This window comes from Sapajus apella, unplaced genomic scaffold (assembly GCF_009761245.1).
Source record: "Sapajus apella isolate SASKATOON/1434 unplaced genomic scaffold, GSC_monkey_1.0 scaffold32, whole genome shotgun sequence".
NCBI lineage: Eukaryota > Metazoa > Chordata > Mammalia > Primates > Cebidae > Sapajus > Sapajus apella.
Genome location: NW_022436972.1, coordinates 23720808 through 23738781, shown reverse-complemented (window position 1 = coordinate 23738781; position 17974 = coordinate 23720808). Strand labels below are relative to the sequence as shown.

General features: G+C 36.0%; 1 protein-coding gene across 7 annotated transcripts in view; it reads left to right on the top strand.

Annotated features, from left to right (window-relative positions):
- The window catches only part of DGKH (diacylglycerol kinase eta), a 192775-nt gene that overhangs the window by 117409 nt on the left and 57392 nt on the right, over positions 1-17974 (top strand). For 5 of the 7 annotated variants that reach the window (XM_032294783.1, XM_032294785.1, XM_032294786.1 and 2 more), the window contains 8 exons: positions 1377-1481; positions 1752-1884; positions 5870-5976; positions 6623-6748; positions 10239-10341; positions 11508-11667; positions 13424-13532; positions 13663-13802. In XM_032294783.1, the coding sequence (XP_032150674.1) occupies positions 1377-1481; positions 1752-1884; positions 5870-5976; positions 6623-6748; positions 10239-10341; positions 11508-11667; positions 13424-13532; positions 13663-13802 (983 nt within the window). Of the gene's footprint in view, positions 1-16; positions 59-1376; positions 1482-1751; positions 1885-5869; positions 5977-6622; positions 6749-10238; positions 10342-11507; positions 11668-13423; positions 13533-13662; positions 13803-17974 lie in introns of those variants that run through there. The other 2 variants (XM_032294787.1, XM_032294789.1) reach the window with 2 other exon arrangements.

Sequence of the window (17974 nt, the reverse complement as noted above, 5' to 3'; positions counted from 1 at the left end):
TCAAAGCTTCTGGGTTCTGTAGCCTAAACCCATGACAAATGAGAGGCGGCAGTGACTCGTGAGTAGCTAAGACTGGATTAATCTCTCTATTGTTTTGAATAATGGACTTATTTTTTAAGATGAATAGTAATGGTTTAGGCTTTTACTAGTTTACTCCTTTTGGGAAGGATTCCTTCTTTTTCTTTGTTTTAGATGATTATTGCTTTTTCATTACTTGTGAAATCTGCTCTATAATGCAATGTGATGTTTAGACTTACCATGTGATCAAGAGGCTTTTAACTTGAGAAAAATTCTTATTTGCTATATAAATAGGTATATGCTTTATTCTTTGGAAATAGTTTCTAGGTACGAATGCAACATTTTGCTCTTGTTCTGCGAGTAAATAAATGATCTCTTCTTGACAGTAAATGGGTAGGATTTAGTAACTTCAAGATTACAACCAAAATATTGTATTTACAAATAAATAGGGGCTTCTTTCAAGTCATTTTGGAATCTTACTTTGAAGCACTTTGGTGCTATGACAGCGTGAAGTTTTCAATCCACTTGCTTTAAGGTCCTTAATGTAATTAAGTTGCCTTTTTAATGACATGAGAAAAGGTGAAAGTTGCAATTGTTTTCTTCTCTAAAGCCAACAAAAGGATGTTTATGGTAATTCTTCGTCCCTGCTCTCACTAAATAGTAATACAGTAGAGTTCTACACAATGGAGGAAGAATCTTCATAAATCGTTAAAATAGGCAGTGGAAATTATATGTAAACTCAATTTATTTAAATATTAACAGAATATTCTTGATACGGTAATAAGTCAATTAGGTGGTCAGGTGCGGTGGCTCATACCTGTAATCCCAGCATTTTGGGAGGCCCAGGTGGGCAGATCATGAGGTCAAGAGATTGAGGCCACCCTGGCCAACATGGTGAAACCCCATCTTTACCCAAAAAAAAAAAAAAAAAAAAAAAAAAAAAAAAAAAAAAAAAAAAAAGGAAATGATTTAGTGTTGCATTCCTTTGATTTTTACTTTAAAAATATTTGCCATATTGAGAACTATGTATTCCTGCTAAGCTTACTATGAATCATTTTGAAGTGTATTTAAAATCAGTTTTCAAGATATATTCCATAGAATAAGAATGCATTGTTTATTTGGGTTCATAGCCTTAGAAAAAAGAACTAAAGAGCCCAAGTCAGTAGCAAAAGGATCAAAGACAGAAAAACTCCTTAGGCTTTTTCTTTCCTAGACCACATTATTTCTGTATACAGAGGACAAAAGCATAAGAAATAAAGGCTCAGGTTAGAAATGGAATTACCTCAGAATATGTTAGGTTTTGCGACAATCTTTCTCTTTGGGTATTAACAATCATTAGATTGGATTATCCCTTTCAGATCATCACTCCATTCAGAAGGCTAATGCTGTGTGCTGAGAACAGAAAGGAGATGGAAGATTGGATCAGCTCACTGAAGTCTGTACAGACCAGAGAACCTTATGAGGTAATTAGCATCTTTTCTTTCATCTCATGTTCTTAGAGAATAAATGTTAACCGAAGGGCCAGAGCTCTACTGTGCAAACATAAGTATGTGTAAACTCATTCGGCAACTTGTTTAAATCAGATTTTGAACTTCTTAGCTTAAAGCGAAGTGCTTTGGTTTTGAAAGTGATAGATGTGAAAATCTGACTATAACTATATGCACTCCAAACAGCTCAGCATCTGTAGTCTTGTTTGCTGGTTTGGCACATCTGTCCTCACATCTCATTTCCAGGTGGCCCAGTTTAATGTGGAACATTTCTCAGGGATGCACAACTGGTACGCCTGCTCCCATGCCCGACCCACCTTCTGTAACGTGTGCAGAGAAAGTCTTTCTGGAGTCACCTCCCACGGCCTGTCCTGCGAAGGTACTATAGCACCTAGCATGTGTTTCTCCCAGCAGTGACCATACTGTAGACATGCTGGCACTGGTTTTATTGTAGCTTAAAATTGAGCTCTCCACATATAGGACTAGCTTGGGAAATACTTTTGCTCAGGAAAAAAATAACAGTCATTTAAAGGACACATAAATCAAAATACAGCATTTTACCCTCAAGAAACTGGGAACTACTATCTAAAAAAAAAAAATCTTTGGACCTTGTAATAATCATTCTGGTATTCTTTATTCTGGTTGATTACGGAGAGCAAAACTTTTTGTGAGGACAGTATTTATTCTTTGGCAGAATTTCTGATTGTTAATTATATTGCATTGTTTTAAATATTATTTTCTTTCATTTGTTTAATCCAAAAAGATATCATCCTTTCTAATTTCTTTAAAATTTTCTAAAAATAAGGCCTATGCTGTTATTCTGTTTTGTTTTGAGAAAGGTTCTCTCTCTGTCACCCGCCCTGGAATGTAGTGGCATGATTAAGTCTCTCTGCAGCTTCAGCCTCCTGGGCCCAAGCGATCCTCCTACCTCAGTCTCCCCAGTAGCTGGGACTACAGTCAAGCACCATCATACCTGGCTAATTTTTTTTTGTGAGTTTCTAGCGACAGGGTCTCACTATATTGCCCAGGCTGGTCTCAAACTCCTGGGCTCAAGCAGTCCTCCCGCATTGGCCTCCCAAAGTGCTGGGATTAGAGGCATGAACAGATTTGTGAGTTATTGTTAATATAAGAGCAGTGACCGCCAACGGCAAATACCTTAATAATTGCCGACAGAAAACTTATAACTTCTTTAGATTTATTTCATACTTCAGTGATGATACTGTTGTATACTACTTTTTAAACTATAAGTGATAATACCAGCTTTTTTTCTCAAATCCAAACATTTAAGTAATTTGGAATATCACTTATTTATAATTGAGTAATAAAGTAGTAATAGAGTCACAGCCTTAATTGATTTTGAACTATAAAATCTGCACTGTCATTGTTTCAGCTGTTGAATACAATGTAGCATAGTGGTTAAGACTAGAGTTCTTCAGTTAAACCCTCTTCCACTTCCATCAGTGCAAACTATGACCAGGAAAAGTAGTTCAACTCACTTAGACTTTCCTCTCCTCATTGTTAAGATGGGGATAATAGTCATTTATGCCTCATAGAATCACTATAAAAACTAAATGAGCGAATACATATAATAAAACTACTTTTCTAGTGAAATAAATTGTAAGAAGTTTGTAACTGTGTTTTGTAAGAAACTTATCAAGTAGATAATTAGAAATTTGCATCATGGGCCTCAGGCATTAAAATTCATGAAGGAGAAAATTTGGAGAAAGCATTAAATGTTTCTTTTTAGACTTAAAGAATGGTTCCAAAGAGATGTGATTGCCCTTTACATGAGTTTAGTAATCTAAAAGGGTTCACATAGAGCTGAATAACTCCTACCTCCTACCAGGTCTGTAATATTATATGGTATTATTTTAAAGATTTTACTAAAATCACTATTGCAAAAACGCTAAAAAGACACCACATCTGAGACACTCTGTGGTACCCTTCTGATTTGAGGGTTATACATTATTAAATATATTTATTTAAAAATTGTGTCAGTAGTGGAATTACTGAATATTTTCTAGGCATTTAAAAAAATGAAAATTATATTAGTTGGTGAGAATAAGAAACTTAAAAGTCTTTAAATAAATTTGTTATATTCTTCTATAAATAATGTAATTTTCAGGACTTTTTAAAAAAGTCTCAATTATCGGATTAAAATTTTTTTAGACAAGTATATATTAATATTCATTTCCTTTGTTGGTAAAAATTTTTTAATCTGCGGTATCTTACCTATTAGTATTTTCAGAACTGTAGCAGAAGATTAAAAAAATCCCAAGAGTTTTATAAATATAAAAAAATTGCCTTTTTAGGTTTTATGAGAATATGGTTATTCTGGATATTTTTATCATAAAGTCATACTTACACTTTTGAAAACCCCCTAAAACCTGAATAAGCAGCTTACTTGATAAAACTAAAAACTAGATCAAGAGGCTTTAAATATTATAAGAGATACAAATATAATAATTTGTTCAACAGTGACTATGAATAACTTTATATTAGCATAGAATTCAGCTTCCAGTGTGTGAAGCCTTCACTACCTTTACTAGCCTTTCTGGCCTCATTTCCACAATAAAATGAATCTTCATGCCAACAATTTTGTAATTTTTGTATTTTTAGTAGAGGCAGGGTTTCATCATGTTCGCCAGGATGGGCTTGATCTCCTGACCTCCTGATCATCCCACCTCGACTTCCCAAAGTGTTTGGTTTACAGGCGTGAGCCATTGCACATGGCCTCAAGTAAAGTATTATTTTTATAAAGTCTGTGTTTGAGTTACACATTTTTAACAAAAATGGTGGAAGGGAAAGAATTTTTCCCAGTACGCAAAAGAGAAGGTATACAAAACATTTACAATGTGTATAGATTAACTTTTTTTTTTTTTCTCTGAGACAGAGTCTCACTCTGTCGCCCAGGCTGGAGTGCAGTGGCATGATCTCAGCTCAATGGCTCAAGCAATTCTTATGCCTCATAAGAATCTTGAATAGCTGGGATTGCAGGCATGTGCCATCACACCCGCTATTTTTTTTTATTTTTAGTAGAGATGGTGTTTCACCTTGTTGACCTGGCTGGTCTCAAACTCCTGACCTCAGGTGATCCCCCCACCTTGGCCTCCCAGAGTGTTGGGATTACAGGCGTGAGCCACTGTTCTGGCCTAGCCTAATATTTTTCAAGGATAAACCTGCTCAGTTTAACTGTCCATTTATACATAGACTAGTCATTATACATGAAGCATTTTGAATATTTGGCTAAAGACATCTTAGTTATTGTACCTGAAGCTTTTGTTTTCATTTTATATAAAAGTAAGACACTTTCAAGAGAACGGTGTATAATGCAAAATTTGTTAACAAGTGACTTCGAAATCCGGAAAATCACATGAAAAGGAGATACCTTGCCTTTAAATTTAGCAACACTTACTTTACTGTGTTTCCATTGAAACGATCTTTAACTATTTAGCTAAAAAGTTGGGAACTGATATACCATCAGTGTCCACTAACACTTGAATAATTTCCTTAGAGAGATAAATATATTTAATAATTGTCGAGTTCTGATTTTCATAAGCGTGGTTAATTTTTCAAATAACCTGTAGTTGTTTTTACATATATGTGCGGCTTTTTTTCCTAGTTATTTCCTCCAATTTCTCTTTTATAAGTTTTTTTTTTTTTTTTTTTTTTTTTTATAATAGGGCTGGGGAGCCTGTAGTGACAATATCACTTCATCATCCTTTCTTTCTACAGTTGATCATTTAGTCATCTCAGCATAATACTTTCCAAAGATAGCGCCGTGTTTGTGACCCTCACCAACTGATTTTCCATGAAGTCTGGCTGTCTCATTGGTCTACTTGCACTTTACAGCTCCTCTGGATCAACTTTATCTTACTGACATTTTCAGACTTATAATCATTATTTTATGTGTATAGAAAAATACAAATATCAGAAGCATACAACTTGATAAATTTTCACAAATGAAACATGTTTGTGTAACCAGCACCCACATTTAAAAATAGGATGTCACCAGCAGACCTGCTACCAAATTTTATTTGCTTCTCTGTCTCCCTCTCTTCTGTATGCGTGTTGTCTGCCTTCTCAAGCAGTAATTCTTTTGCATTCATTTCTTTTCTGTTCCTCTAAGTAGCAGTCTACTTAGAGCTTGATAAAAGTGCTTCACAAATACGCAGCCATATTTGTTTTCTAAAATACCATTACTATTGTTGCAGAATAATTTAATCTTTTAAACACATTTGTTTTCTTCTGCTTCCTCCCTCCCTTTTAAAATTTTATGCTGTGATTTCCTTTAATTATTGGTCCAAAAGTTCTTATCCACTTAAAAGTAGTTGCTCTTTTTTTTTTTTTTTTTTTTTTTTTAGTGTGTAAATTCAAGGCTCACAAAAGATGTGCAGTGAGAGCAACAAATAACTGTAAATGGACTACCCTGGCCTCCATCGGGAAGGATATTATAGAAGACGAAGATGGCGTAAGCTGCTACTCTGTCTCTGGTCTCTTCCCCATAACTCCTCTTTTTTGTTATGCTCTTGCGGAAGGCTGGTGATAGATAAGTAGGAATACTTATTACTAGGATTTAATAGAGGGTTTGGTTGATTCCGAGTTTTTATTTTTAATTCAATCCTTCATAGCTTTCTTTAGCGCTTGGATTTTGAAGGAAATCTGTTGTGAATGGGGCTTAGAAGTGGCCTCAGTGCTGGGCTGTTGTTGTCACCCTTTGATGAACTCCGGGATGTTCTTTATGGCTTAGCTGAGATGTCCACTCTTCAGACTTTGGGGCTGCCTCTCAACAGTACACCTCCTCTTTCAAAACCCTGCCTCCGTTGCGCTGTGCATATGGGCTTCTGGTAGTGCTTAGTGATCACTTTATTGTAATCCCTTTACATGCCTCAGCTAAACCTCTACCTGAACCCTGAAGGGCACAGCTTTTACCTTACTTTTATATTCCTCAAAGGTTCGGGCATAATAGATGCTTAATAAATGTGGGGTAAATGAGTGAATGCTATGCATGACACACACTGCAGACCCCTAGAGTGAGAAATGAATCAAAATCTCCCCTGGGGTGAGGTTGGTGTCTGCCAATCTTCACCTGGCTGCCCCTTCTTCCCTCTCCACAGCTCGCGATGCCTCACCAGTGGCTCGAGGGCAACCTGCCTGTGAGTGCCAAGTGTGCCGTCTGCGACAAAACATGTGGCAGTGTTCTCCGTCTACAGGATTGGAAATGCCTTTGGTGTAAGACAATGGTGAGGGTTTTGGAATCAGTTCATCATTTTTAATTAGCTTCTTTCCCTAACTTTGTCATCCACGTGGTTTAGAGGCAAGGCGAAGAATTGATGACAGAGCTGAGCCTGGTAGTATACACACCCCACGATGACATTCTTCTTTCCTTATGGTATAGTCCTCCTAGTCTGGTCGTTTTTTTCAAATGCCCTGTAAAACTTACTCTTGTTCATTCATTTCCTATGCCTCAGGATCTCTTACCCATAGTTTTGTTGTTTTTTAATTTTGCTTTGTCAACATAGTGCTTTGCTATGTTTGAGTCCGTTTTACTACGTGGAAGCCCCTTTATGGTATGTCACCAAATTTTGGTTGACATGCAAAATGTAAATTTGCTGCAACCCCATCAGCGCTCTCTGACAGAGGTGAAAAGCACATGCAGCCTAACATGAAGCCAGCAGCTGATTACTGATGCCGGCTATGGTAAGGACGGGGCCGCTGAACTGTGTGAGGACAGGCAAAGTAGGAAGGAGGCCACGTAGACAGTGGCATGGGGTTGAAAGACTGCAGCATGAGGAGGCCGTGGCTGTGAGTGCTCGTCTTAGCACTGAGCGATGCTGTCCTACGATGACAGTGATTGCCTTGCATGGGGGCTGCCTTATTTGGTGGTTTTGAGTCTTGTCTTTTAACATTGCTGGCTGAAATTTGGAAGCCATCCTCAAATGTTAACGTGTGGATAAACTATTGTTTTTGGTATGCAGAGTGTTCATCAGCAAATGTAAGAGATGTGTGATGTATTGCTTTCCTAATCAATAAGACTGTCTGATAGGCCACAAAGGAAAGTAAGCCCTACAGCCTTTTAGTTAGGCCCAATAGGTAATCTGTGTTTCTCCTCTTTGTTCTCATGCTTTTGTTATTCTTCATTGATTGCCTCTTTTACTAGCCTTAGATGTGTTATTAATACTTTTTCTCTTATATAATCTAATATATAGACTGTAGCAGATATCTCTCTTTAGAATCTTAGTGCAACCCCTAAAATCCTCTTATGCCATTTTTTTATGTTAAAAGAGTTCTACCCATAAACAAGATTTTAAATCATCATCCCACCTCAGACTTCTTCTTGAGAGGACAACCATTGGTAGCAAATTTTGCTGCTATTTTTATTAGTCTGTACATTTACTAAAGTCTGTGTCTCTACTTCTAGAGTTTCAACTGTTCACTTGCAACGTATTAGAAAGAAAACACATCATGTGTGATGAATTATTTTAGAAAGTCTTTATGTAAATTTTCTTTACCTGCAATATGTTTATCTCTACTTTAAAAAAAATCAGTAGTTTTTAAACTCTGTTAACTTTAACAGTAAGAGTTAATTAGGTTTATTACTTGCTCATTCTATTCACCCCTAACTTTTAAACATTTCTTAACTAGAATAGCAGTGGTATTACAGATGGTAGAAGGAAGGATGCCTTTTTTTCCTGGCAAACTCAAATGTCACCTTGTGACATCATTTTTGCCCCACCCAGTGTAAGTTTGACATGCTGGTTTCTGAGCTACCATCACCCTATAGCACCTCTCTTAGTCTTGCACTTTCTATACACAACCATTTGCCTGTTTACATATTATTTTGCCTTTAAAATATGAGTTTCTGGTCTGGCGCAGTGGGTCATGCCTGTAATCTCAGTACTTTGGGAGGCCGAGATGTGTTGATCACTTGAGGTCAGTAGTTCGAGACCAGCCTGACCAACACGGTGAAACCCCATCTCTACTAAAAACACAAAAAATTAGCTGGGCACAGCGGGGCATGCCTGTAATCCTAGCTACTTGGGAAGCTTCAGCAGAAGAATTGCTTGAACCTGGGAGGTGGAGGTTGCAGCAAGCTGAGATTGCGCCATTCCACTCCAGCCTAGGCAACAAGAGCAAAACGTCATCTCAAACAATTTAAAAAAAAAAAAAACATGAATGCTTGTAATCTCAGCACTTTGGGAGGCCAAGGCAGGCGGATCACCTGAGGTCTGGAGTTTGAGACCAGCCTCGCTAACATGGTGAAACCCCATTTCTACTAAAAATACAGAACATTAGCTGGACATGGTGGCATGCACCTGTAATCCCAGCTAAACGGGAGGCTGAGGCAGGAGAATCACTTGAACCCGGGAGGCAGAGGTTATAATGAGTGGAGATTGTGCCATTGCACTTCAGCTTGGGCATAAGAGCAAAATTCCATCTCAAAACAAACAAACAAACAAAAACATGAGTTTCTAACAACAGGATATCTAGTGCCTAAAACATAGTCTATATAATAAAAAAACAAACAAAATTAAAAAACCTGTAGCCCTGCAAGCCTAATGAATCAACTTATAATTTTTCCAGCTGTTGTCCAGGTCTGTGGACATAGTTTTACATTTTCTGTAAAAATTGTGAAGACATAATTTGATCATCTGCTTTTCTTATTTAGCATTATTATAAATTTCTTTCTGTTTTGTTCCATGGTTCTCATACATTTTAAAATTACTTTTAAAGCTGTCTGTGTGTGCTAGTTTTTCTAAAATGCATTTGTATTGTTAATTATTGCAAAGCATAAGGAAACTGTCTAAAAACAGTTCATCACCAGAATTAGAATCACTATTAAGTTTAAGTTATTCTTCCAAAAGTTTTGATAAATGCAGGTTTAATTATGCCAGTTTTCTAAAAGGACTAATAAAATAAAGTCATATTAAATAAGTACTTGATGAAAAGTATCTGCTTTTACTGGTTAAAAGATTTAGAAGGCTCTGCAGACATCTACACAAAGTATCCTAAATTGCCTGGGTCCTACCTAATAAGTTATCCTTGTTCTTGTTCTCAGTAGTACCTTGTATGACCATGAAATTCATTTCTACTGAAAGCACATTTACGGGGTGCCTGTGATATGCATCACTTTCCTTTATCTTACAGAGCAGCAGTCCAGCTGAGAACATAAGCATGGGTGTACTTGTACTTTTAATAACAGGAAAATGTCATAAAAGAAATGTGAATAGAAAGTTATAGGATTGCTGCTGCAGAAAAGCAGGCACATTGCAGATTTTATCTTTGTTAAATTTTATAAGAATTTGTATAAAAACAAAATAAATGTTCTGTCATCAATTTATTTTATGGGCAATGATACTGACATACTGGTTGGTTTTCCTCCTCCTTCTTTGTATTCCCCTTCTTTTTCTCTTTTCCTCTCTGTTTCCCTTCCTCTGCTCTCAGTCTCTTCTCTTCCTCTCTCCTTGCCTTCACCAGTTGTTCATTAACTATATATTCTTCTCTGAGATAATTCCAAAAATTTGTTTGTGTGGACTAAAACCAAGTTTCCATTTCTAAAATGTTTAGTCATTTCCTTAATTATAAATATTATACCATTTAAAGAAGTTAATGAATGACTGAATATTTTGTGGTACAGTTGATTCTAGATTATCAGTTCCTTAGATGTAATTTATAATGGCAAAACATTAATTTATTTTTATGATTCTTGAAGGTATATTTGTTTGTTGTTAGGTACACACTGCCTGCAAAGATTTATACCATCCAATATGTCCACTTGGCCAATGTAAAGTATCTATCATACCTCCAATTGCGCTAAACAGCACCGATTCCGATGGTATGTAGTAGTAGTGTAAGTATGTATATTTCTGGTATATTTAATATTGATCTATGTATTTCTTTTCCTAGAATAACTGTAACTATAGTTGATTATCATGGTAATTTTTTCTAAAATAATTCCATTTAAATTGCTGAAAATACATTCAATTTTTAAAAGAACATATTTAAGTGATAGTTGTAGAACAAATTCATGAAATTACTGTATATAAGAGTTTTAGATGGTATGTTTCAGTAAATAAATTGAGTATACTGCAATACAGTCTGAAAATGTTAATTTTTATGTTTTTTTCCTCTATAGTTGAAACTGCCTATTAGCGTGTTTTTCTGTAATTTCATTGTAGAAATTTATATGACTATAAATGCACTTTTCCCAAAACCTTACAACATAACTATGAAGTGCTGAGGAACCCCTTTACAATACTCGTTTTGGGGTTGCATACTAATTACTTCCTTCTAAGCAAATCATATTACAAAGACTTTTACCATGTGTAATACTATGCCATTTTATATAACAGACTTGAGCAACTGTGGATTTTGGTATTCATGGGGGTGCTAGAATCAATTCCCCAAGAATAATAGGACTGTACTATTATTAATGTCTTGCACTGATATCATGCTTTGTGCTTTTCAAACTTTTTATATAATTTATGCCAATAGATATCTTAGATTAACTTTATAAACTTCAAGATATAAGTTTATAAACCTCAAAGGAGGTGGCATTTTTTAAACCTGTGCTATTCACAACCCTCTCTCCCAACCTAAGCCCTGATTTTATTTACTATAAATCTTAAAATATTCTCTCAGTCTTCAGAAAGGAGCAGTTAAAATATTTTGAAATACTGAATATGAATGTATGAATTCCTTGACAAATGTGAATTTATAAACTATAATAAATTAGTTTTTCTTATAATTAAGCCTAATTAAGGTAGGTGGTATATCTTAAATTAACTGTGATTGATACTTTTATCATCTTGGGTATAATTTTCATTATTGAGCATATATTTAAAATATAGGTTTATATGTAAATAGTTAACCTATTTCTATTTGGAGGGCTAAATTATAACTTAATACTCCAGTTTTTATAAATTCCTTTTCTCTGAATGTTTGCTAATAATTTAGAAGAGGAAGCTGTATGTATTGATCTTGTACTGTGTTTTCTTACAGGTTTCTGTAGAGCAACGTTTTCCTTCTGTGTTAGTCCTCTGTTGGTTTTTGTCAATTCTAAGAGTGGAGATAATCAGGGAGTAAAGTTCCTTCGTCGCTTTAAACAGTTGCTAAATCCGGCTCAGGTGTTTGATTTAATGAATGGAGGTCCTCATTTAGGGTAACTGATTATTGATAAATCTTACTTGAATACAATGTAGGACTAGGTGTTAAATGTGTCAGGTTTTTTAGCTCATGAAAATTAGAGATTCCTCTAGATCCCTCCCTTGTTTTTAACTCACTAATTATAAGTTTTAACACGACCTTTGGATGGTTATACAACTGTCTTGTTTAAATTCCAAAACTCTATTGAAATTTCTCAATTCCACAGTTGTTTGGAAAATGTTTTAGAATATATTCTATATCAAAAAATACTAACAAGTTCTTTAGCTCCAGGAAAGATCAACTGTGTAAATATAGAAATAGAAAGTAATATTAGAAAATGATTTGCATGGAAAGCTGATATTGATTTATATAATATAAATAATCAATTATCAAACCCAAGTACAGGGACTGTCATGGCTGTCAAGGGCAGTTCTTCAAGGATTTCAGACTCAGTTCACATAGATGACAAATAAACACTTTTGTTGATGATTCTTTTCAGCTTTCTGGATGTCATGTAGCTTAAAATCTGTAAGATAAAATGAACTAAGTAGTATTTTCACTGAAGAAAAATACACCTTGTGGTACTTGCAATACCTTTTTAGGGTATGCATATGATTTTTCTTAAGAGGTGATATTATGTCTTCTGAACCAGGGGACTTCAAACCTCTATATGATTTACTTAGGTCAACTCAGCTTTTCTCTTGGGTTTCACTGTTACCTTAAAGCATGAATGCAGAAGTAGAAATGGGGATTTTCAATACCAGTGCCTGAAAAGGCATTTTGTGTTTTGTAATGTGACACTTTCCTCTGTCTTCTCTATTTCTCTCCTTCCTTCTCTCTTGGTGCCTCTGTTTACTTTTGCCCCGAGTCTTTCTTCCTGCTTCCGTTGCCTTTATCTTGCTAAATCTCAGGCCCTTTTGGTCCTGTGGATGTTGGTCTTCTCCATTTATACCCCACTTCTTCCTTATCTACATGTACCACCCTTCCTTTCCTCTGCTGAGGTCCTAGAGTTTCTTCATCTAGCCTCTCTTCTCGCCTTCTTTGTCTCCGCCATACTAGGGTAGTTTTGTCCTCCTTTCTGACACATCCATTTTATAATCCTTTATAGTTCCACTATCTTATAGTCTTGATTTATTTTTCCCATTCGTCCTCGAAGGCTCCAAGGATCTCTCTTGGTGCGACTTCCTGAGATTGTCCCTCTAATATTTTTCAGATTTTCCACCATACTTGAAGTAAGTGTACAAGGGTACATTTAGGAGATAGGATGTGTCATAAGTTGAGATGAGGGAAAATAGAAGGGTGGGCCTGAGAATAGGAGAAGAGGAGGGGAAAAAGCTAGTTGGGAATCCTGAGAGCAGTACATTGATTTGTGTCTTTAGGAACTGCCTGAGTGTTACTCATTAGCTTATTCCTTACCCATGATTTGTAATTCTTAAGAATTTGTTCCTGTAATGGAAAGAGAAAAACCACCACTTCCACCATCTTGTATTACTTTACCTTTCCTGGCCTCTGCTTCTTTTTTGTTTTCTTATTTCTCACTCCCATTCCTCCTAATTTTATATTCATTTCTACTTATCATTCCCTTTCCTTCTTATGATTCAGAAGTTTCCTTGAGTTAAAATTACACTTCAATGAATGTTTATGGTATAATTAACATGTAAGTAGGAGTTCTTTTATTTAATCTGAACATGAATACCAATACAGAATAACAAAGAATTGAAGAAAGTGATTTTCATGTCTTTATACTAACATAAAATCCTTTTTGCTTTCAGTTTAAGATTATTTCAGAAGTTTGACAATTTCCGGATTCTTGTTTGTGGAGGCGATGGAAGTGTAGGTTGGGTTTTGTCAGAAATTGATAAGCTCAACTTGAATAAACAGGCAAGTGCTGGTTATTTTACTTGCTAGTTAACATGAATGCATACTAACATACTTACCAGAGAGGTGCAGAAATGCAGTAGTCCCTGTTTCCCAACTCATCTGAAAGTCACCCTGTCACACTCTCTTTCAGTGTCAGCTGGGAGTGTTGCCGTTGGGTACAGGAAATGACCTTGCACGAGTTCTTGGCTGGGGAGGTTCATATGATGATGACACCCAACTTCCTCAGATCCTAGAGAAATTGGAACGAGCCAGTACCAAAATGTTGGACAGGTAAAAGTGAATTCTTTTCTACAACCAGTTGGAAAATAGCACACTGAAATCATTTTTTGATGATTTATTAATAAAGACTTATTAATAAATTTTACTGACTAGAAGCTCCAAGAAGGCAGAACTTTCCTGATCTTGTGCGCTGGTTCCTGTCTGAGTTGGAGAACGGGGCCTATCACAGAGAAAACACTCAATAAAGATATTTTATAGTGAATGAATGAATTATGAAAAACTAGTCTGAGGAACTCATTATTTTAAATATAGAAGGCTGTGTTACTGCTATTTTAATTACAGTTCAGGTCAAAAAGCTAAAATAGTTCATTTTGTAGGGTGCCTTTTGATGAGTATAATAGGTAGCCCCCTGTCATTGGTGGCTTCCAGAAAGCTAAAGAGGAGGTATAAAGGTTAGATTTGTTAGAGTATCTCCTCTTAAATATACATATTAAGAATGAATTGACCCAATAAGAACTAAATATGTTAAGATATAAATAATCCTTTCCCAGGGATAGGGAAGTATTAGGAAGACAGCTTCAAATGAAGGGACTTTTACTGTGTTTATTGCTACTCTTGATCACATCTCTTAATTGCTTTATCTCTGAATGTCTATGTATAAAAAAGAAACTACAGTGTGTATACCCTGAGTGTTATAGAGGAGGTGTTTAGAACTTGGGCATAAGGAACAATAGGACTCAGTAACCAGTCACTCCCCAACCCCCACTGTCAGTAGAAGACAGATGTCAAAATATCATGATCAACTTGAGGTAGCATGAATCAAAACAACTTTGTTAGAATTAGCTGACTGTGGAACTCTTCCCAAAAATAACAAAATTTCATCGGGGAGCCACCAATCTGAGATGTACTTACTCTAAGATGAGCTATAACCTAATTAATTGTAACCTTGCCTATCGTAAGGTAATAGTGTAATAGTTGATTCTTTTGCTGACAGAATATTTAAAAAGAGAGCTGGGAAGCAGAACGTTTGTCTGTGTTTATCCAAAATTACATGAGAGAGATACTCCACTAGTTTAAGTGTATAAAAGTTTAAAATCTAATGTGCTACTGGATTCAGTCTCCAGCCTTTAAAAGAATCTGGAGGTTAAAAGAAGAAAAGGAATGAAAAAGGGAAATGGTACTTATGAATATGTCAGTTAGCTTGATTGTGGTGTATGTATATCCAAACATCAAGTTGTATACCTTAAATATATACAGTTTTTTATTTGTCAGTTATGCCTAATTCTGGGGAAAAAAGATTGGAAATAAATAAGTAAAATCACCATTATTTGTCAATAAGCCTGGAGGGGATTTCCCAGACAACTGTCCAATTCTGTGGTTAACAAACAAAAGGGATTATTTTAAATGCTTTCTTTGTTGCAAATGTAAAGACCACTTCTCCTGCTGTTAGGATTTTCATCCACCTTGGATATGTGCTTTCCCCTTGTGTGCTGTAAAAATTCACTTCTCAGCTGGGCGAGGTGGCTCACCCCTGTAATCCCAACACTTTGGAATGCCCACACGGGAGGATCACTTGAGCCCAGGAGGTGGAGATTGCAGTGAGCCGTGATCACACCACTGCACTACAATCTGGGTGACAGAGTAAGAACGTGTCTCAAAAAAATAAAAATAAAATGTCACTTCTCCAGGTGGTTAGCCAAGAAACAGCACCCCCATGGTGAAATTCCTTGATATCTGCCGGTATGCCAAAACAAAACAGAAGACACAAACATACACACAAATCAAAGGGGATTCAGAAACTTAAGACCTTTATTAGAAACATAGGAATATCTTATTCCTCTGTTTCCTTTATTAATTTGCTGTTTGTAAAGAACAAGTGAAAAAAAATCATTGTTTAATATTCTAAATTAGCTTAGTTTTTCAAATGAGTTATTTGATCCTCAAAACAACACTGTGGGGTGGGCCAGAAAAGCATTATTTTATAAAGATGAAAATTTAGTCTTCTGGATATAATGGGAATAAAAACAACTTAGTTTTTGTCTGCCTACACTTTCTAGCTGTTTTGCTTCGTGCATCATCTCATTTAATTATCGTCCTTCTCCTAGAGATAGCTAATGTTGCCGTCTCCATTTTACTGGTGAAAAGGTTTAGGAGGTTTTTACATTATCTAAGTTAAATAGCTAATAAGTAATAGAACCGGCATGGTAAACCACAATCCCTGCTCTGTCTACTTTCCGGGGTCCTTTCTCAACTCCGCACTCTCTCCCCTTTATATATGCACACCAGGTGGTTCTTTCTAGCCTTTGCCTCTGCTTAGCTGGTACTCACATGCATCTCTTCCTCACTTTTTCATCTCTTGCTGCCACTTTCTCCTTTTTCTTTAGCTTCAACCATTTCCTATTAAGTGGGGAGGTATAGCATGGAAGGTGCAAGGAACTCAGACATTTGGGTGGAGTTCTTACCATTTATTTAACCGTCTTTGACCAGAAAAGTATTTCTAGCTATAAGGAACTTGATTTTTATGTTTCTACTCGTGATTTTCCCTGTTTGGATATTTACAGAGTTTGTTTTGTTTGCTTGCATCATACCTATTTTCTGCACTAGAACATAAGCTTCAGTGGGGAAGCCTTATTCACCCTTGTGTTTCCAGACCCTGTGACTTTGAGATGCTCAGAGCAATATAGTATATCTGCTGCATGGGTAAATGAATAGCTTTTGGTGTTCAAATATAAATTTCTTTAAAGTATTTTCATGTAGAGGGTTGAATAGTAGCTATAAGTAACTATTTAGTTTACATATCATAACACATAATGTATGTCTGTTGGAGGGCTTTCTGGGAATTTGAATTTTTATGCAAACATTTATTCTCATTAGTTTCAATGATAAACTAGGCTCTGTTTAAATATTCATCTTGGGATCTTCCTCTGGGTTCTAACACTAGCTTCAGCTGTCTTACACTTTTCTTAAAATTCATGTGTCATAGTACTGCCTTTATTATGCTTTGTTTGTGTAAAAATTTTTATTTCACATCTTTTTTTTTTTGAGATGCAGTTTCACTCTTGTTGCTCAGGCTGGAGTGCAGTGGCACGATCTCAGCTCACTAAACCTCTGCCTCCCGAGTTCAAGTGATTCTTCTGCCTCAGCCTCCTGAGTAGCTGGGATTACAGGAACCTGCCACCACGCCTGACTAATTTTTTGTATTTTTATAGAGATGAGGTTTCGCCTTGTTGACCTCAGGTGATCCACCCACATTGTCCTGCCAAAGTGCTGGGATTACAGATGTGAGCCACCACATCCAACCTTTTTTCTTCTTCTTCTTTTTTTTTTTTTTTTTTTTTTGTTTGAGACAGAGTCTGGCTGTGTTGCCTAGGCTGGAGTGCAGTGGTATGATCTCAGCTCACTGCCACTTCTACCTCCCAGTCTCACGTGCTCCTCCTTCCTCAACCTCCCAAGTAGCTGGGACTACAGGCATGCAGCACCGTGCCAGGCTATTTTTTATTTTTTTTGGTAGAGATGAGTTTTTAACATGTTGCCCAGGCTGGAACTCCTGAGCTCAAGCAATTCATTCACTTCAGCCTCCCAAAGTGCTGGGATTACAGGCATGAGCCACCATGCCTGGCCTTTATTTCATATTTTTTTAGCCTACAATAATATCCTGGCCCAGTTGTTCTTCCCAAATTTTGAAATTATTATTTTTGATAGAAAATTGGACTTATACTGAGTTGATTTTTTTTCTGTAGCACCAAATGATTTGATGTTTGTTTTGATATTAAAACTTATAGCTATGAGATTAATACTTATAGCTAATTTAAATAAATTTGCTTCAGTTAAATATTATTAATATTTTTTCCCTACTCCCATGCTTACATTCACTCTTTCTTAATTTAAGTAGGAGTGTTTAGCTAACTTTCATTTTATGTATGTATAAGCTGATTTGGTAAGCGTGGTTGAGGAATTGTTTATAGGTAGTACGTATGTATTTAATCTAGGACATTGTTTTAAATCTTTAGGTTACGACTCATGAGTAATTTATAACCTAGTTAGTAAACTGCACTGAGCATTATTTTAAAAATAGAACAGAAAAGAATGGAAAAGTCAGAATGCATTGCACCTAGTGAAGAAGTGGAGGTGTTGTAACACATGTGGTTTTCTTATTGTGGGCTGTGGTCTTAAAACATTTGGAAGCCACTAATTGGAGAAATGATAAGATGTGGAAATCATAA